The sequence below is a fragment of the Drosophila erecta genome, unplaced genomic scaffold, assembly GCF_003286155.1.
Source record: "Drosophila erecta strain 14021-0224.00,06,07 unplaced genomic scaffold, DereRS2 tig00000126-arrow-pilon, whole genome shotgun sequence".
In the NCBI taxonomy this organism is placed as follows: domain Eukaryota; kingdom Metazoa; phylum Arthropoda; class Insecta; order Diptera; family Drosophilidae; genus Drosophila; species Drosophila erecta.
The window spans coordinates 4,041,724-4,062,264 of record NW_020825209.1 but is presented as its reverse complement, the minus strand read 5'-3'; the positions used below and the strand labels follow the sequence as shown (position 1 = coordinate 4,062,264).

The window sequence follows — 20,541 nt, the reverse complement described above, 5'->3', positions numbered from 1 at the left end:
TAAAATTATTTGTAATTGAGTGTAAAGGTGTTTGAAGCTTGAATTTATGGTAAATATTCTTGCCATTTTTCACTTAATTCATTGCTTGAAACTTCATCTTAAAAAAAAAGGTATCAATCTGATGTAAATTCAATGCAAAAAAAAGTAGTTTCCAAAAAAGTAGCTTATTATTTAATGCAAATGCAGTGGCTATTTAAATTTTAATCGATACTATCGATATCGCTAACATCATGTCACAGTGACACAGTGGAGCCCTGCTATTACACCCCGGCGCTCACGCACGCAACTCTCGGTGTTGTGTGCCTCAAAATCTTACCCGTTTCGATTCATTTCACCATCTGGCAAGACTGGCAGAGCGAAGCTCAGCTTACATTTGGTATCAGCACTTACACCTGTGTGGCCTTCAATCGCTCGCACCTGCGGCCGCACCTCCCTTCCCCCGCGCCCAAGAGGAGCGACAACTGCGGCGCACTTGCTTTCCTTTGTGTGTTTTGGCTGCTTCGGCTGCTCGGACCCAAAGCTAAGATCTCCGGCTCCTCACACAGCACATTGGTGGTCTTCTGCCCACAGCGGACAGCTCATCCAGTTGGCGAAGACATGCTGTGGACGGTGCACCTGGACGGTGGCCCACAGAGGGTCAATCACGCGGCAGTGGGTGTGGGCGACTTCATCTACAGCTTTGGCGGCTACTGCACCGGATACGATTATCGCTACAATGAGCCCATCGACGTCCACGCTCTGAATGCGCACACAATGCGCTGGACACTGGTGCCCCAGCAGCTGGACGCAGCTGGTGTGCCGCTCAAGTATCCGCTGGTGCCCTTCCAGCGCTACGGACACACGGTGGTGGCCTACAAGGAGCACATTTACATCTGGGGCGGTCGCAACGACGAGAACTTGTGCAATGCCCTTTACTGCTTCGATCCGAAGACCGCGCAATGGTCGAGGCCCCAGGTCACTGGATGTCTGCCCGGAGCACGGGATGGCCACTCGGCATGTGTCATTGGCAACAGCATGTACATCTTTGGTGGCTTCGTCGATGAGATCAACGAGTTCAGCAGCGATGTGCACTCACTCAATCTGGACACTATGGAGTGGCGGTATGTGCAGACCTTTGGCGTGCCGCCCAGCTACAGGGATTTTCATGCGGCGGTGGCCTACGAGCAGGAGCGCATGTACATCTTTGGCGGCCGGGGCGACAAGCACAGCCCGTACCACAGCCAGGAGGAGACCTACTGCCACGAGATCGTCTACCTGGACATGAAGACCAAGGTGTGGCATCGACCGTTCACGGCCGGAAAGGTGCCCGTTGGTCGGCGCAGCCACAGCATGTTCGTCTACAACAAGCTGATATATGTATTTGGGGGCTATAATGGCCTGCTGGATCAGCATTTCAACGATCTGTACACCTTCGATCCGCGCACCAAGCTGTGGAACCTGATACGGGCCAACGGCAAGGCGCCGACGGCGCGGCGGAGACAGTGTGCCATTGTGATGGGCACTAGGATGTTCCTGTTCGGTGGTACCAGTCCGAGGAGCGGCTCCTCTAGCTCGCCAGCAGCTGTTTCACCCACTCAAGAGGCGGGCGGAGCCACGGCGGCTGGCGGAGTTGTGCCTCCCGGTGTGGCGCTCATCGACTACAGCGATCTGCATGTGCTCGACTTTGAGCCCACTCTGAAAACCCTGGCCACCATGGTGGTGCTTAAGCACCAGCTGGACATCTCGGGGCTGCCAAGGAGCTTCCGCTCGGACCTGCAGATGCTGACACAGCCGAACAGTATTAGCCGACCCATCAACCAAGCCGGCTAGCATCCAAAGCCGTAAGGGATAAGCCGGAGTCGACTGCCACAAAATGAAATGGAAAGGAAAAAGGGTGAAGCATCACGGAGTCACTAGTCCGGTTCTTTGAATTTGAAACCATTGGAGGAAAGAGCTATAATTACGTTTACGGGAGGGATGACGAAGGGAAGACATGAGCGAGCGAGAGAAACCCCAGTAATAACAAAAGTTTTAGAAACTTACTTTTCGTACTTCTGATAGCTGCTAAATAATACACAATAATAATGACTATGTGAATGATATTACAACAGAGATATAGTTCATAAAACATTTATAAATCATCCTTAAATAAAAACTCCATTACCATGATCATCAGCTTTTACCAAAATTCACGATTAGAGAATGAATATATCTCATTAATCTAAAATTCAGTTTCTTTACTTTGCGTTGTTGCTGAAAGTGGTATAGCTGGTTAACTTAACACTTTATTAATCTGTTAGTCTTTAATTGAAACTACAACAAAGTTGCACGAATCGGCTGTATAAATGTTTGTTTTTCCCATTAGGATGTTTTTTTTTTCTTGGCGCTTTACACCTGTTTTGTTAATTTTGACAATTTTAAAACTCCAAGGTTTTCAGCTCACCTTGGAATTACCTAATCTATTGTTGCGGTCAAACTAGCGACAAATCTCTATAACTAATTGACAAAGATTATCTCCTTTTAGGTAGCATATGCATATATGGTAATTGTGGATGTAACTCCCCTTGAACGCGGTTTTCCAGCCAGGAAGCAAATCAAATCACTTGAAAGCAACAGCCTCGCACGCAATGCCAGTAAGAGTAAGGTCAGCAGCGCTGTAATTGCCCATTATGAGTGGTAGTCGGATCGCAAGGCCTCCAGGGTCGGAACACAGTGAGTACCTGGAGTATATAGATCGACCGAACTATCCCACGGCGCTCGTATAGCCGCGCACTGTGAGGTAGCCATTGATGATGTCCGAGGGCATGTGCTGCATGGACGCGTACTCGTCGGCGTTGGCGAACCTAAGTTTTGTATGCGGATCGGCATAGGGAGCGGGCAGGCCGCTGATATCGGAGTACTTCTTGGCCGGAACCAACGAGGGCGGTGCATTGAGCGTGAAGTCTGGAAAGTGAAGTGCACATATGTATGGATACCATTGGGAATCTTAATTCATTGGTTACTCACAGGTGGGTCGTTCGGCGGGCAGCTTGAGGCTACGCTCCATGTTGCTTATCTGGCGCAGCGGACGGTAAACGCAGTTTTTGGGAAAGGCAAATGGACGCTTAAAGGAGCGTTTAGGCTTTGCATTTTGTTCCATGTTTCACGCGTTTCAATCTCGCAATTGAGATTGCCAGAAATATTTTATGCCACGGTAGACCTATCGAAAGTAGCACGTATCCACTGGTATTGTTATCGATTTGATATGGATAGTTTAAGCATTAAATATTTCAAAAATGAAAGCAAATGTAACTGCTTACCTTTCAAAATTTGTTCTACGCGTAAATTAATACGCGTTCATTTGAGTGGGCTCTGTAGTTATACTATTCAAATTGATCAAAAACGAAATAGTAAAGTAGTCATTGAAAATATGAATTCAAGCTGGCGGGTAAGGGGATAACAAAGTAATCGTCAAAGTAATTTTTCAAAGTAATCGTCAGTCAGGTATCGATAGACCAAAAGCTAGTACCATCTGGCAACGCTGAATAAGGCCAGAAACAAAGGCCAAATAGTTATTAATAATAGTAAATCTGATCATAATAGTCGTGTGGTTCGTATAGCATGATAATTATATAGTTCGCCAAGTAGCGCACACAAGCGATTGGCACATTTCGCCAGTCACACTGAGCCGCGCACACGGCTGGCAGGCCAGTTAAACGAACATTATTCCTTACTTTTCTGCCCACTGCACTCCACACGTATTTGCGTAGCTTTTAAAGTGGCTAAATTCGTGGATTTCAACACACTTGGCGCGGCTTAGTCAAAGTTAGTGGTCCAGTTAAGCAGTCCAAGAGGAAAACTGCGAAAATGATGTAAAGGAAAACTCTCAAGTAGCCCAACTGCGTGTGCGTGTGTGTGCCGTATGTGTGCCGTGTGTGTTGGTGTGTGGAAATTAACGTAGTGTGAAGAAGAAAAGCGAAGGAAAAGCGACAATTGCAGTCCAAGGCGAACAGCAAAAGCAACTGAAGGTTGCCCACGCCCCTTCGTCCCCGCCCCCCTGGAGGACAACTAACGGGAGTGCAGTAAGTTCCCCACCCAGCACCCCTTCTCCGCGCCCTTGCCTTACGTCTTTCACTCACACCTGCCAATTGGACTCCTGTAAACAAAAACAACGCATCAGCTATCAACACAAACAAAATGCGTTGGTGTTATTGTGCTGTAAAACGGAAGTGGAGGAAGTTGAACCATCAAGCGGAACTTGTTTCCCCCAGAACCATTTGTTCTTGTTGCTGTTGTTGTTTTTGTTGCTGCTGCCGCACGAAGCATAAAAATGTACCCAGCATACAAAGTCCAATCAGAGTGACAGCTAATGCATGCAATCCCAATCGGACGCCGACTTTATCGGAATATGTAAACAAAAAGCATTGGGTGGCCCGGGCGGAGAGTTACAGTGAAGCCTGCGCTTGGGGTCACCAACCAGTACTCCAGTGGGTAACCCAGAAAATATCCATGATATCTTGCGGTTCTTATTTGTGGGTAATACGATCGGAAATGATGAAATACTCGTCGAATTAAGATATCAGTTCAGCTCGTGAACCATTCGTTCTTTTATGTTTCTCATAAAGATTTATATATGTTTTTCTCATGTCCGTTGCAATAAGCAAGGGAACCACACGATTACTTGTGTCGCTTATCTGAATCTTTCGCACGGAAGAAGACCCATCGACTTTGCCCCTAACTAATGATAACCAAACAAAATATTAATTAATTGGGAGCCACCCCAACTGGTAGGGTAGGACTGGTATCCCCTGCCGACCTTATCTTATCTGGCCTGCTAGTTCCACCATGCCAAGAAATTAACTACTCAAACGGGGTCTTTTGGTGTCTCTTCCAGCGGTAACGGCGCCGCCATGGAGGAGAAGCGCATCGCCGACTATTTTGTGGTGGCCGGAATGCCGGAGCATCCGCAGCTGCTGCAGGAGAACATCTTCAATGACTCGGGAAGATTAAGGGCGGCCACCACCATCGAACCGATCACGGACATCGGCGTCTATTACCCGCTGCTGGGCGAGGAGGTGCCCGAAGGATACGAGATCCTCACGCACACGCCCACGGGTCTGCAGGCGAACCTCAACCACGGATCGGTCCGCACCACCGACTGCTACATCTACTTTCGGCGCGGCAAGGATCGCCCGCCTCTGGTGGACATAGGTGGGTGCATTTCCATCAGAAACTTTTATTACTGTGTAATTATTTATCTAAGGTCTTACTTCCGTTTGGGTTTTTTTTCGGAGAACTACTTTTTTTGTTTTAGATTTCAGCAATCAAGACTTGGTTGGATTTCTTGATACCGAAAGTAAATTTAAATGTTATAATCTCGACACGGCTCGTGATAAAGCCGACAAACTGTTGGAAATATCAAAAGTATCATTATCGGTCACAGTCAAAAAATTTATTTTTATAGAATGAATAGGAATGAATTCAGAAGTAAAAAATGTATAGAATAGGAAGCAATATATGATTCAGGGGTTTTTTGCAGGAAAGCCTACTGCTATTTTCAAGTAAACATACTCGACGTTTTTATTAATCTTTCCCTATTTTGCAGGAGTCCTGTACGATGGCCACGAGCGGATCATGTCGGATGCGGAAATCGTAGCAGAGACGCCCGGCGGCAGGGTGGCCAATGTGAACAACTCGTCCGCGAAGACGTTCCTCACGTACCGACGCGCCCGCGCTGACATGCCCTGCAACGAGCTGGTAGTCACCGAACTGTGCGTCATCGTCCAGAGCAAGGGTGAGCGGGCTCCACACGCCTTCTGCCTGATCTACAAGACCCTGAACAAGGGCTACGTAGGCAGCGACGTCTACCTGTGCTACAAGAAGTCCATGTACCGGCCCAAGCACATCAGCTACAAGCCGGAGATCCTGCTGCGCTACCCCACCGTCGATCACACCGACTTCCCGCTGAATCTGTGTCCGAGCGTGCCGCTCTTCTGCCTGCCAATGGGCGCCTCCCTGGAGGCCTGGCCACATGTCAACGGCACCGAGAAGCGGAAACCCATCAGTCCGGTGTTCAGCACCTTTGTGCTCACCGTGAACGATGGCACCTACAAGGTTTACGGATCGGCGTTGACTTTCTACGAGGATTACGAGTGGGTTGCAAATAAATATTTTAAAACGTATATATACTAATAATAATAATTACTATACTTTCAGTGAGTCGCAGTTGTCGGCTGAGCAGAAGGAGCAGCTCGGTTGGGACGAGGACTTCGGCGCCCAACACTCGCTGCACATGATCAAAGCCATATGTCTGTTGTCGCACCATCCCTTCGGCGACACCTTCGACAAATGGCTGAAGTACCTCCATGTGAGTCTAGACTTTTTTTAACTTTGATTTAAACTAATCCTTATTTTGGTTTTTCGTTGCAGCGGATGGTACTGTACGATGTTAATATACCCATTCCTGTGGAGCGCTACATCACCCAGCTGCTGGACGAAGTACCGTTTCCGGCGCCCAGCATTCACCTGCAGCTGTCCAGCGAGTCCAACGATCGCATCCTGCTCACCCAGCCGGAGGATTCCCCGCTACCGCGAAGTGGCGCCGGCTTCCACATGCTGCTCCAGAACCTGGGCACCGACAACTGTCTGCATGTGCTGCTGCTGGCCCTCACCGAACAGAAGATACTCATCCACTCACTCAGGTACGTGCAACACAATTACCGAAGTTTCTTACCGCATTTTACATATCGATTTATTTCCCGCAGACCTGCCACATTGACTGCTGTGGCCGAGGCCATTGTCTCCCTGCTGTTCCCGTTCAAGTGGCAGTGTCCTTACATCCCACTTTGTCCGCTGGGCCTGGCGGAGGTGCTCCATGCCCCATTGCCTTATCTCATTGGCGTGGACTCGCGCTTCTTTGACTTGTACGAGCCGCCCACGGATGTCACCTGCATCGATCTGGACACCAACAACATAAGCGTACGTGTGCGGCTAGTTTTCGTATTGCAAAAGGGTTGCTAATGAGTAAATATTTCACTTATTTCTGTATTTGCAGTTATGCGAGTCGCAGCGCCACTTGTCACCCAAGCTGCTTCCGAAACGGGCAGCCCGCCTGCTCCGCCAGACGCTCACCGAACTGGAGAACGCCAAACCAATAAGCTATGACTCCACAAACAGCTTGGATCGCGACATTCGGAAGCGAAAACGAGAGGTGGTGCTGGAGCAGCGCATCCAGGAGGCCTTTCTGCTTTTTATGGCCAGCATTCTGCGCGGTTACAGAGATTTTCTGGTGCCCATTTCCAAGGCACCCTCGGTGGGAGCCACTGATCCGAGTGCCCTCTTTCAGCTGAAGGCCTTTTTGCGATCGCGCGATAAGGTAAGACAACTGTTTATCGTTATTTGCTTAGTAAGTCGGGAATGAGTCACATTTAATTATAATAAACGTCTTTTGATGCAATGTGTAATCAACAACTTACTGTGATCTACCCCAAAACAGTCGCACCAAAAATTCTTTGAGCTGATGATGAAGACCCAGATGTTCATCCGCTTCATTGAGGAGCGCTCCTTTGTCTCCGACGGCGATCATGGCCTGAGCTTCTTTGACGAGTGTGCGGAGAAGGTGGGCAACTACGACGAGACGCCCGCCCAGCTGCATTTGGTGGACTGGGACACGGGACAGAACAGCGAGCGTACCAAGTACATTTTTCCGCCGGACAGCGTAACTCCTGCGGGATCCCAACCTGGCGGCGGAGGAGGAGGTGGAATGGCCTACAACTATGAGAACTTCACGCTGCAGCCGGAACTGCTGCAGAGCACGAAGAAGACGGCTTTATCGAAATTTCTGCAGCTGCAGCTGAACGCTTCCCTCTCGCCAGGATCACCCATTGCCCGGCGAACCAAACACGAGATTAAGCTGTCCCAGAAGATGGCTAGCCGTTGTCAGCAGCATCCGGAGGCGTGGTCCAAGTACCTGTTGGCGACCTGCTACTCGCTCTACTTTCTCATCCTGCCATCGATGGTTTTGGATACGCGGCACGCCGGCAAGGAGCCGGAGATACTGCGCGCCGCCTACGATGTCCTGGTGCGAGCCAGTCGCCTTAAGATCACCTGCGACGAGTTCTGCTACAGGATCATGATGCAGCTGTGCGGTATTCACAACCTGCCGGTGCTGGCCGTCCGCCTGCACTACCTGATGAAGCGCTCTGGCGTGCAGGCCAATGCGCTGACCTATGGCTTCTACAACCGCTGCGTTCTTGAGTCCCAGTGGCCTCAGGACAGTACCACGATCAGCCAGATCCGCTGGAACCGTATCAAAAACGTGGTGCTGGGAGCGGCGCAGTTCCGAAAGGCTGGCAAACAAAGGGCCGCCTCCAAGGTAAACAAATCGCTGAGCGCATCCCAGGACCAGAACCTCAGCACCCTGGAAACGGTGGACGGGCAGTCGCGCACCAGTTTGGCTTCCTCCTCCGGCGATGGCGGTGGCCATGGACTCCTCGATTTTGCCGCCTTCGATCGGCTCAGGAACAAGTTGGGCAGCATTGTGAGGCAGACGGTGACGGGCGGCAACAGCGAGGCAATGGAGGATGCGGTCAACAACAGCACTGGGTTGCTCATTCCCGGCGAACGCAGCGCTCCAAACACGCCGACCTATGGCGGTGACACTGAAATCTTGGCCAAGGCACTTCAGCAGCAGCAGCCACGCAAACAGATCATGAGCATTGGCGGCGGCGATGACGATGATGAGGATGAGGACGACGATGAATACACGGCTGGATCGCCGAGCACGCCACAAAAGCAATTGGAAGCCGGCACCGATGACCTGGAATACGCCGGTGGAGGAGACTACGAGGCGGACGAGGAGGACGACGATGAAGTCGACGAGCATGTGGCCGCCCAGCGGGCACGTCAGCGGGTGCAGAGTCCAACCAAGTGAGTTTGAGAATACTAAGCTTATCGCAATCGAATTAACACTTTATACGTCCACTACTTAGAATCTCGCCACGCACGCCCGTGACCCAGAACGACCCATTGGGTGCTCTCAACGAGGAGGAGACCGCCGCCAGTGCCGCGCCCACGCAGCAAGTGCAGCAAGAGCAGCAGCACTCGCACTCGCAGATCGACAGCAGCATATACAGCGACAAGCCGATCTTGTTCCGCGGCCAGAGAAGCGCCACCTTCGACGAGTCGACGCAGATCGGGAAGAGTATGCACCGCTCGGAGACGATGCCGGTGGCCAGCAGCGGTGTGACCAACAGCCTGGCCAACATCGGATCCTCGCTGAAGTTCACGTTCGGGTAACTCCGGCGTTCCACAGCCTTTCCTCCCCCGATCCCCATTTTGTGTCTTCCTTTAAATCATCTGAACACACTATTCCACAAGCATTCCACCGTCCACTCACCAAAATCAAGCGGATTATTTATCCCTTATTTTATAACTTTTATCCCTAACCACTTGGCTTTTCCCCTTTTCGCATCATTTGTTGTTCAAAACATAACCATGCAATAATGGTATGTATTCAATGTGAACTTTCGATTCAATTAAATGGTCTGGAAAACTGGAGAAGCGAAGCCATGTATATCTTCTACTACCTCTCTCTAAATCGAACTTGTTTCTGAGCCACATTTCGTTTATGATTTATTTACATATATATATATATATAATTATATCTTAGACGTTATTCACCCGCACGATTGTCCCTTAAGAAAGACTTGAAATTGCCCGCCAATATTATAGAAAATATATCGAGCATAAGGTAAGTGGAGACCTTTCTTAGAGAACTAGACAAACATACCTGAAAACTACACCCAATTGTGTGTTGTGCTGCTTTCCACGCTATTCACCTGGCATTCGATTTGTTCAATTTTGGCTCTCTCGGTGAAGGAGGTTTCTAAAATGGTATTTGGGTCGCTGTAAAGATAATCACATGTCCTACTTTAATTTGTACCTATTGTTCGAATGTAAATCTTAAATGTATGGTATTGTTTCCGTTTTCAGGGTGTTCTATGTCTTCTGTTCTTACTTTCTGAACTCTATTATACTTTATAATCATTCTCAGTATTAGCTATCAAAATCTATCATACTAATATGCAATGCACAAGTGGACAGCGGCAGTTAACACACAGCGGCACAACAAAAACACACACAACAGAGTCTTAACCTCTTGTTTTCGTTTTGTGTTCCACATAAGTTCCACCCCCGAAATGCTGTTCCACAGAGTTTCGCCTTTGGTTTTGGTTCTGGTTACGGTTGCGTTTAGGTTACGGTTACGGTTACGGTTACGGTTACGGTTACGGTTATGGTTTAAAGTCCCTTAAACAACTTCGTTGGTGGCGGGCAATTCAAGGTTTGACTAAAGCCACGCAAAGCATCCACACTAACTCGAGTTAATCGAACAAGCACCGCACCATCATAATATATATAGCAGCACCACCAGCAGCTGATTTCCCCGATCGCAGATACGTACATATGTTTTGAGACTTACTTAAGATTTCAAACTGTATGATGCTTCTTTATTACTTGTGATTGATTGATAATAGAGAAATCAGCTGCTAAATTGCCTTACCCCATTCTCGTTTCGTTGTACAAAGTAATATAAAAAAGGTGCAGCTTTTAAGCAGCCAAGTAATTCCTGATATTTGTACCATCCAGTCCCAGCTTGACGGGCAAGAAGTCGAACGAGTTGATCCAGGGCAGCCTGAGCAGCATCAAATCAGCGGCCAATTCGCTGACCAAGAAGTTCGATGAGATTAAGGGTGTGATATCGGCCAATTCCACGCCGACGAAGACGAACAATGGACACCATCCGCATGGCCTGCATCATGGGCATCACCATCCGCACCACCATCATCATCATCACTCGCAGCACGGCAATGCGGAACAGGAGGAGCACGATGCCGCCGTCCACGAGGAGGGCAAGTTGCGTCGCGTCTCCAGCGACCTGGATCCATGGGGCAGGCTCAGCGAGTCGCGCAAATCCAGCTACAACAACCTGGTGCCGCTCGGCGAGAACAGCTCCACGGGCGCCCTTCATATGCACGCCTTTCCAGCTTTGCCCGACCACCTCTACAGCCTCACTAGCGAGGTGAGTACAGATGGCCTGGAATCTGAATGTATCCTCACCCACATATGCGCTTTTAACATCCACAGAACGCCGCGGATCGTGACTGCGATGTGCTGATCCAGCTGACGACCTGCTCGCAGTGCCACAATTGCTCGGTGCTCGTCTACGACGAGGAGATCATGAGCGGCTGGACGGCGGAGGACTCCAACCTGAATACCACCTGCCACGCTTGCAACAAGCTGACGGTGCCCTTCCTCAGCGTACATATCGAGCGGCAGGCGGAGGAGGTGGAGGAGTCGGATCCATCGGATCCGCTGCAGGACGGCAAGGAGCAAACAACAAACGGCACTAGCCACAAGTCCAGCCTGACCGTGCCGTATCTAAATCCGCTGGTGCTGCGCAAAGAGCTGGAGAATATACTCACCCAGGAGGGCGACATTGCGCTGATAAAGCCGGAGTTCGTCGAAGAGCACCCTATCATCTACTGGAACCTGCTCTGGCTGATGGAGCGCATCGAGAGCAAGACGCACCTGCCCGAACTCTGTCTGCCCGTGCCGGTAAGTCATTTAACATTACTCCTATAGATGATGTAGCACTGGTCTTTCTTTGATTTCGCAACGGCTTAGAGCGACAAGGAGCACATTGATCCGCTGAGCAAGTTGAAGACGGTGCACATTCAGTGCCTGTGGGACAACCTGAGTCTGCATACCGAGGCCAGTGGTCCGCCCATGTACTTGCTGTACAGGGAGACGCAGCCGACGAGTCCGCTCATCAAGGCGCTGCTCACCGACCAGGCGCAGCTCAACATGAAGTGAGTGGATCTAGCCAAGATTGTACTTACCGATTAATACCGATTATATCTTTGCGTCGCTCAGTGTCGTTCAGCAAATCATTTCGGCCATCCGGTGCAATGACTTCGCCACTCCCCTCAAGCGCTTGGCCAACGAGCGGCACAAGCTGAAGAGCAACGGCGTGGAGCGATCCCACTCGTTCTACCGCGACATCCTCTTCCTGGCCCTGACCGCCATCGGAAGGGCCAACGTGGACCTGGCCACATTCCATCGCGAGTATGCTGCCGTCTTTGACAAGCTGACGGAGCGCGAGTGCAATATGTACTATCGCAACCAGGACCTGCCGCCCTCGGCATCGACGATCTTCTGCCGCGCTTACTTCCGCCCGCTCCTACTGCCCTGACGCAGTGGCTCCCAGCTGGAGGGAGGGGCATCTCCAAGCGATGCCGAAGTGGACTGGACACATGATGGAGCAGCCGAAGCCTAAATGACCAGACGACCAAATAATTCGATAACAAAATGGAAACCAAGGGAAAGTTTGACGACAACGAAACGCTTATCACACACCTTAGGCTGGGTCGATTTTATAGATGGGACAAGTATGAACTAATTTTACTTAGATATCAGAGCTCTGATTTACGTTATGAAAAAGAAAAGGACGGTATTCTGGAACTATTCCTAGTAGGCTATAAAAATGTAATTGTTTTAAACGAAAAATACTTGATTCGAAGTGTTCTTAGGTCTTCAAACTAATAGTTTTCGCAAGCGAGGAAGCGTTTTGGGCGAACTTCTATAGAATTGTCCTCAATTTGCTTGTACGCAAGCCAGAATATTTTATTTTTTTAAACGAACTTCCCGAAGCTGAAGCCTCAACTTGACATGTGTTGAATTGTGAAAACATGCAAATGATTTTGTAAATGACTTGATCTTAACTTTTAAGTACTTAACGATTTTCGCTGTTTAAACCTAATCAAAAATATACACACACACGAATGACTGGTTTCTGTGACAATATATAAATGCGTTCAGGCAGTGCGTTTCATAGGTGTATTTGAAATGAAATTTTACGTTTAACTCTCCACTAATATTTTGTACTTATGACCATTTCGCCTATTTTAACGACTGCCTTTTCTGATACCGCTAAATTTCCACTACACTTTACAAAGAAGGCGAGGCCTTACACGGCCGAAACGGACTGCACTTACCCTATCCATAAACACGAAAGGAAAGCCCCACAAGATGAGTACTCCACTTTTGATTGCCCCTCGTCATATTTGCCTTATTATATATAATATAACGATACATGTTTGTGTACATACAAAGCTATATGTGCGATCCTGTAAATCATAAATTGAGAGCGGAACCCCCACCCTCTCCTCCTGCGCGGCTCCATCCTCTCCAGCAACCGGTTATTTCAAAAATAACCTGTAATAGCACTTTTTTATCTTGAGATTTCCTCACAACGCTCGGCTCTTTTAGTTAGCATAGCGAACTTTGGGCGGGGGAAGGGTGAATGGGGCGGTTAGGTAATATCGACAGCAGATAACAATTAAACAACGATTACAATAGCAATAATTAATGGATAATCGGATAAACGTATATAAATGTAAACGGGATAGCTCTTGCAGATCTAATTATACGATACACGTTCACGTCCACGTTTTTAAAGACAACACACCCACACTCAACACACAACACACGCACTTCTACGATGCAGCCACAGTAATTTTTTTGGTCGGGAATCTTAACTAAATGTATATTAAATAATTAATTTAATTAAACAAGTAACGAAAATGGCAAAAAATAAACAAACAAGTTTTAAAAATAATTTCAAGCACTGTTTCCACTTTTTTGCAGACTTACCCCCAAGAAAACGCCAATAATTTGGAACTGAAATAAAAATGAAACTATACATTTATGTATTGTATCTGTATTTTGAATGAGCACCCAAAATTGCCTTCAAATAAAAGATCATCAGGTAGTGTATTGTTGCATATATACTATATATGTAAGAACCATCGTTCAATGCAAATTTTAATTGTGGGAGCTGGTGTCGCCGAAGCTCCTAGCAATTCTACCATTGAGTGGAAGGATGCTGGGTGGGCAGGGATAACCCTGATGGGGTGGCTGAGAAGGACATACAAGTCGAACGTGCATCGCAACATTTACAAATAAATCAACTTACGACTGAATCTAACGAAAAAAAAATGCTTGCATATTTTAAATACTCGCTTAGCAGAAAGATACACAGCACCAGAGGCAGTGGTTGCGGGAAGGGGAGGTTTCCTTAAGGGGTCTAACTTAGGCCTAATCCGAGAGCATCACCACATCATCGACAATGGTGGGCGGAGGCTTCTCCTGCCTCTTCTCCTTGGGTTTGCTGGCATCGCTCTGGCGCTGCAGGAACTGGCTGATCAGCTTGTTCTTGGTGGCCGATGGAATCGGCTGATCCCTGGGCACAGACATGATCAGCGTGGCCCGCTTCTTGCCGCCCTGACCCGCCTGGGCCTGTCCACTGATGGGCGTTGTTGGTGCCGAGTTTGTAGCCGCGTTGACAGCGGGCGATGCGGCGGCTTCCGCATCCGCTGGCGGACTCTGCTCGTGCTGCGATGCATCGGGTCCCTCGCTAACCTTGGGCGTCAAAGTGTAGTTCCACTGATTCTGGAGCTGGAGATCTGGGAGCTGGAACTTTTCCAGCATATCGTTGGCCACCACCCAGCAGAGACGCTTCTTCGGTTTCTTGCTTTTCTTGGCGCTGCTGGCACTGGTGGCAGCAGTCTCGGGTGTGCCCAGCTCCACGGTCTTCCAGCTGGCTAACTCATCGATTTTCTCGCGCAGCACAGCCTTTGAAGGCAGCAACGTTTGATTGGACTCGGGGGTCGCCTGGGTTTTCAGGTACTCTAAATACTCGTTGACCAGGAACATCTTCGAGTTGCGATTGCCGTGAGTAAGTCTCACCAGCTGCTGCATGAGGCGATCATCCAGCTGCAGCGGCGCCAGCTGCTCGGGCGTCTGATCCTCGCGCTCCGGTTCGGTTGGAGGTTGCATGCTGATTGGCTCTGTGTGCCAACAGGCGTACATGTCGATGGTGTGAGCAAAGATTGCCGGGAATAACTCCGACTTGTTGCCATTTTCGTCCAGCCACACGGGTCCCAGCAGGCGCGCCTTAATCTTCTTCGTCTGCTTCTTCATTTCCTGGGCGAATTCCTGCTGCAGCACCTGGAGTTTGGCCTTCTGCGCCTCCCGCGTGTGTCCGTCTTCCATTCCATCGCCGTCGTTTTGCAGCTCTTCGTCGCTGAGATGACCGTGCGGCACGTACCATTCGTTGTACTCCTCTTCGGATTCCTCCTCTGACTCGCGCTCCTTCTCGTCCTCGCTGGCGCTCAGCGACTCCCCCGGTTCCTCCTCCTCCCACTCGCAATCCGAATCAACTTCGTAGTCGAAGAGCACCTGCGATACACGATTATTTACATCTGTGACCTGATATTTAAGCCAGAGAAAGTGATTCATACCTTATCTTGGGCCAGTGGGCGACGAGCGGAGATGCTGCTGCTCTTTTTGCGCCAGGTGCCGTAGTATGGAGGCCTCCGGTTGTCGGCAAATTGCAGATACTTGGCCCTCATTCGAGTCAACTGCTTGGGCTGCTCCACCTCGATGGGCAGTCCTGCAGAGGATAGGTAATCTGGAGGAATAGTAAAATAATAACGACAGGTGAATAACAGTTCATTGCCAAATATCTTGAAGGCACCTACCTATCACTTGGACCTCGTCTTCATCCTCCTCATCCTTGGTGCGTCTCTGGAGCTTGGCATCGCGCCGCATCTTGAGTGGTTCGCGCCGACCGCTGCTCAACTCGCTAAGATATAGATGAGCTCGATTCGGCGGTTTCCGCCTGACGATGTCCTCCTCCTCCTCGCCGTCGTCCTCTTCCTCGTCCTGGTGCCGGAAAAGACCATCCAGCTGAGAGCGCTGCTCCTGGCCGAGCGAGTTGCGCACGATGGGTGCCAGCAGCATGTCGTCTTTAATCTGAAATGGTCGAAAGGCCAGCGTTTGGCTGCTGGCCTTGGAGCTGTCGCAGCTGCTTTGTTCGTGCTCCAGGCAGGATGTATTGTTGGATCCGCTGCCGCCCTTGGGCTGCTTGGGCACAAAGAACTTGGAGAAGGACTCGGCGGCACGCTTCTTCTTTTGCTCGGCCTCCTCACGCTCCTGCTCCTTCTTGCGGCGCTCCTCGTCCTTTTTGCGCTGCACCTCCTCCTTGGCCTCGTTGCGCTTGCGCTTTTCCTCGTTCTTGGAGTCCACCTCCGCCTGCCGCTTGCGCTCCTTCTCCTCCTTTTCCATCTTCTTCTGCTGCTCCTTTTGATCCTTCTCCAGCTTACGCTGCTGCTCCTTTTCGTCGCGCTCCTGCTTCTTCTGCTGCTCGCGATGCTCCTTCTCCTGTTGCTTAAGGCGACGCTCCTCCGCGAGCTTTTGCTCCTTCTCCTCGCGAGCCTTTTTCCTTCGCTCCAAGAGTCTTTGCTGTTTGGGCGTAAGACTCTTCGGGGCTCCGGTTTCCTCCGGCAGACTCTTCCTGTGCAGGCGAGTCTCCTTTTGAGCGGAGGTCCTGTCTGTGGCCGCGGTGTCCGTGTCGGCATCCATCTCGTGCTCGCTGCTGGAACTGTTGTTCTCGCTGGTCGAGAGGATCACCGAGATTTCCGCAGCTCCAGGAGATTCTTTGTCCGACTTAACGTGAGTAGATGGTTCGTCTTTCTTGCAATCCTTCTTGGCCGCCGATTCTGGTTCAGAAGTTTTTTTCTTGGCTGCCATTTGCTGATTTTTCACGGCAGCAAGCTCTTCTTTTTGATTATTTGCAGGTGCGTCTACTTTTTCCTTCTCTTCGTTCTTACTCTTTTCATCCGGTTTCGATTCCTCCTTTTTGTCCTTCTTTGGGATTTCTTTTGGTTTGGAGTCCTGTGCAATCGGATGATCCATCTTGTTGCCCTTACCGGTCTTGGCTTCGGATTTATCTTTCTTACTGGTTTCCGCTTTCTTTCCCATAAAGATATCTATTGTGGCCTGATCGTTCTTTATGTTTTTCTCTGCGGTCTTTGGCTCTTCCTTCTTCGACTCCTTGCCTGTCCTCTGGGGCCCCTCCTGCTTCATTGAGTCCTTTCCATTCTTCTGACTGACCTCCTCCTCCTGCTTCTCGCTGTTTCCTGGCGATTTCTCAAGCGGTGTTTGTACTTTTGGCCTCTTTTGGGGGTTCAGTTCTTCGGCGATGATCTCTATATCGTCGCTGGACTCGCTGTCCCCCTTGCCAACAGTTGTGGCCGTAGTGTCCAACGACTCCCCAGATTTCTTCAGGGATTTTCTACGCTTTGATCGTTTGTTGACCAGCGGCAGTTTGATTTGTATGGGCGCCGGCGAGCCTTTCTTGGCCTCCGGCTTCTTCGGCTTTGACTTGACCTCAATGGATGCCTTGGCCTCCACCACTCCATTCTGATCCGCCATCTCCTTGTCGGCTTCATCGTCATCCAGTTCGATGAAATCTTCCGCTGGCAAATCCGTGGTCTTGGCCTTCTTGGTGGCTATGGAACTGGCCAGATCCAGGTTCTCCTTGCTGGTCGAACGTCGCAGTGGCCCCGAAGAGCAGCCAGTGCCCTCCGATGGCGACTCATCGTCGTATGATAGCTTTCGCTTGCGGGGAGCGGGTTCGTCCTCATCCTGGATCACGGTGACGGGGGCGGAGCCAGTGGTGGCGGGAGACGAGGAGGACGAGGATGTGGATACCGGCCCACCGCCCGGCGTTAATAATTTGAAGGGCAGACGCGTCTGCACTAACTTCTTGCCACCGCTGGCCGTCTTTTCCGCTGATTTGGCCGACACAGCCGCATCCTTCGTCCTGCCGCTGATCGGGGTCTTCACAATGCCGGCGGACATTCTGCTGTGCTCTCTGTCTGCCTGTGTGTCCTACTTCTGCAGCTCCTGTTTCCCAGCAAATCTTCGCTTGTTATTCGCTTAATAAAAAAAAGGCGCTGAAAACACACTAGCGATGACAGTAGTGGGCGCGTATTGCCGCCAATATATGCGCTCTTGCGATCGATAGATCGATTGCCGCCAATCGCACCAGTTCTGGCAAGCGGTCGAGTGGTGGAAAACTCTGATAAGAGTGATCCTGCTTCTTGGCTCTTTTGATTGTTTCAGTGGAGACTTAAGTTGTGGTACAAGGTGGAGAGTCAAATTGTGGCCACGAAGGTGGGGAACTCTGATAAGAGAAGGGCATGTGCTTGTGTCCTTTTTATTTAACGATTTTTTTAATGGTTTAGTTTAATAGTGAGGACTAAATTTGGTTGACGTTAATAAATGTCTTATTCAGATGTGATAGAAATAAAAACATAATATATATTTAACATATAGTCTGTTTCTATAAAAAGATCTTAAATAATATGTTCCTATTTTAATTCCTTAAAAGAGTTGGAAAAATCTCATACTAAAGTCATTGCCTTTTTTTGAATCTGTTGTTATACCTTTTGTTATATCTTTTCACCAGAACAGTGAGCACTTTGACATAAGCCATAAAATTGAAATAGACATTGAACATCACTCATGCAAGCCAAAGTTCAGTGCTAATTGTTGTGCACCCCATGACAGCTTTATGTGAATAATTAAATACAACTAAATACGACTTCCAAAATTTTTCGATTTGTGCAAGCAAGCCATCAGGTTAATTGAGTTCGTAGTTATTGTTACCTTTTGATGCAGCTGACAAATATTCCCCGACTGCTGCTAATTGTTTACTTAGTTTAATGTGGCATTTTTGCTAATCCCGGATAAGTGGAAAAACGCTTGCGGCCACACTCACAGTGACAGTGAAAGCCTATGCTGACCCCTTTCCACCTACCGACCTGGTTGACATGGTGACCTGATCCTGATCCGGGTATGGATACGCGCCAAGGAACGGAAGATCCTGCCCCGAGCTGCCTTCGTCGCAGCGGCCTGGAATACATTTCATTTAATTACAATTTGTTTCAATGCGCCGACACGCACGCACAGCCCAAAAGGGGAGTCGGTGGTGGATTTGGGGCACTACTACTGCCAACTACTCTGCCATTGGAATATGTGTACATGCAGCGCTTAATTCTGCTTGCAGTTGCACTCATGCACTGCATCTACTATCCAATGAATTCCCCCTATCTTGTAACTCAAAAGAAATCTAAATTTGGATTCATAAGGAATGAAAGAAAAAGAATGAAGGATTGATGCGAATCTTAAAGCGATTTATTAAATATAGTGTGTATTCTAAATACATATAAATACATGTGTATAAATATAAAGAGAATACAACAGCCCTAAGTGCAAAGCTAGACGACTAATACTGACATGTGCAATCCACACGAGATACAAATTGCGGTCGCCGCTTGTGGCTTCTTTGAAAAATTAAATATATATATGTACATGTATATACAAAACAACTGGGGCGATGAAGTGGGTTGGACATGTGGCATATTATTCGCATTGGCCGGGATTTGCCACCGCCACATATCGACTCCTCTAATAATGATAATAATAATGCCGCATCGATTCCGCTGGGACTTTTGGTCCACCGAAGAGACGGGGCGTAAAATGGGAATTCGGTCAGGCGTGTGAACGGGTGCGGTATGCCGAGTACCCAGTAACCAGTAACCAGTACCCTGTAGCGCCATTGCCTTCCCTTTCTGGTAATAGAAAATCTATTAGCGGCCCCTCCCCTCCACGCGGGGGGTGGTGAAAAGCGAAGAAAAGCAGGGGCAAAGGCTGTCAGGCATCAGCCGACCGACCCACTTCCCTTTTGATGACGCGAAAAGAGGCCAAACACTTTGAACATTTTGCCAAACAGACGAGGCTTTGATTCGAAAACGGTTACGGTTTTGGGTTACAACAGCGTTTTTTATTTCAAAGCCTGCATGGCCATTTGCAGATAGGACTATTTTCGGAAGGAGTAGTGACTCCTTTCCATTTCTTAAGCTAGTACTGCCTATTTATTGGTGGATACCCACCAAATGGTAGATAGTGTACCAAAACAAAGTTCATTTGATGAAGGGCTCGGGAAATTATAGACCTGTTGGCGTGGAAAAACAATGAAAACGTGTTGCAAAATCACGGAAAATCAGTTCATCATTTATTTAATATTATTAGTAATAACTTTAAGTGGCTGTTGGCCCACACAACACAAATAGAGTAGCCATAAATAAGTAACAAATACGTTTTGAGTTTTTATTGTGTTTAAGTAATTGGAGGGTAAAATGTGTTTCCAATTTGTTGTAACTGTTGTAAGCGGCATTTCCCCCCTGTTTTTCCTTCTCGTTGTTTCTACTTATCGGAACACTGGGAGAAATTGCGTTTGCAACGAATGCGTTTCCAACTAGGCAACTAAGTGCTAATGATTTGCTATTCCACAACACATGCGGAGTTGTTCTCAGTGCATTTCGGTGAGTGTAACAGTGCGCGGAAAAAGTAACCGGCAACGGCAACGGCAACCAGATTGAAAAAGTATTGAATTACATTTATACAACATTTGCTTGAATAGCCTTCGCCAGGGGGTGGTGGGTGGTGGGTGGTCGAGTGTTGCGGTTTGGGTTTCCTTTTGTTTGCCTAGTGGGTGGCTTGTGGGCGGGGTTGGACTATGTCTCTTGTTGTTTCCTTGAATGGGGTTCGGGTTTTGGCGATTAACGTGAATACCACCTCTCCTGCGCCCCTCTCCGCCTCTCCGCATTTTCT

General features: G+C 48.9%; 4 protein-coding genes across 6 annotated transcripts; 2 read left to right on the top strand and 2 right to left on the bottom strand.

The window, feature by feature from the left end:
- The first annotated feature begins 280 nt into the window (after positions 1 to 280).
- Positions 281 to 2,148, top strand: LOC6549713 (kelch domain-containing protein 3). The gene has a single exon (XM_001977384.3). It carries the CDS (start codon positions 598 to 600, stop codon positions 1,807 to 1,809), a length of 1,212 nt encoding a protein of 403 aa, XP_001977420.1. The 5' UTR covers positions 281 to 597; the 3' UTR covers positions 1,810 to 2,148.
- Positions 2,149 to 2,241: 93 nt separating this feature from the next.
- On the bottom strand, positions 2,242 to 3,210 carry LOC6549712 (INO80 complex subunit C). Of its 2 annotated transcripts, XM_026982502.1 has the most exons (3): positions 2,986 to 3,201; positions 2,700 to 2,922; positions 2,242 to 2,633 (listed from the first exon to the last, which is right to left on the bottom strand). In XM_026982502.1, exons 1-2 carry the CDS (start codon positions 3,116 to 3,118, stop codon positions 2,723 to 2,725), a joined length of 333 nt encoding a protein of 110 aa, XP_026838303.1. In that variant the 5' UTR covers positions 3,119 to 3,201; the 3' UTR covers positions 2,242 to 2,633; positions 2,700 to 2,722. The 2 variants fall into 2 exon arrangements, with proteins under 2 accessions (XP_026838303.1, XP_001977419.1); XM_001977383.3 differs by having other exon boundaries at positions 2,242 to 2,922; positions 2,986 to 3,210.
- Positions 3,211 to 3,332: 122 nt separating this feature from the next.
- On the top strand, positions 3,333 to 12,801 carry LOC6549711 (DENN domain-containing protein Crag). Of its 2 annotated transcripts, XM_001977382.3 has the most exons (14): positions 3,333 to 4,040; positions 4,853 to 5,169; positions 5,564 to 6,110; positions 6,175 to 6,325; positions 6,388 to 6,659; positions 6,723 to 6,936; positions 7,013 to 7,333; positions 7,454 to 8,886; positions 8,949 to 9,251; positions 9,629 to 9,709; positions 10,606 to 11,038; positions 11,104 to 11,574; positions 11,644 to 11,828; positions 11,893 to 12,801. In XM_001977382.3, exons 2-14 carry the CDS (start codon positions 4,869 to 4,871, stop codon positions 12,209 to 12,211), a joined length of 5,031 nt encoding a protein of 1,676 aa, XP_001977418.1. In that variant the 5' UTR covers positions 3,333 to 4,040; positions 4,853 to 4,868; the 3' UTR covers positions 12,212 to 12,801. The 2 variants fall into 2 exon arrangements, with proteins under 2 accessions (XP_001977418.1, XP_015010842.1); XM_015155356.2 differs by lacking the exon at positions 9,629 to 9,709 and having other exon boundaries at positions 3,334 to 4,040.
- A 921-nt stretch (positions 12,802 to 13,722) lies between these two features.
- Positions 13,723 to 17,897, bottom strand: LOC6549710 (chromatin assembly factor 1 subunit A). Its single transcript, XM_001977381.3, has 3 exons — positions 15,561 to 17,897; positions 15,321 to 15,490; positions 13,723 to 15,258 (listed from the first exon to the last, which is right to left on the bottom strand). The coding sequence occupies exons 1-3, from the start codon at positions 17,722 to 17,724 to the stop codon at positions 14,116 to 14,118; spliced, it is 3,477 nt and encodes a 1,158-aa protein (XP_001977417.1). The 5' UTR covers positions 17,725 to 17,897; the 3' UTR covers positions 13,723 to 14,115.
- Between the last annotated feature and the right edge of the window lie 2,644 nt (positions 17,898 to 20,541).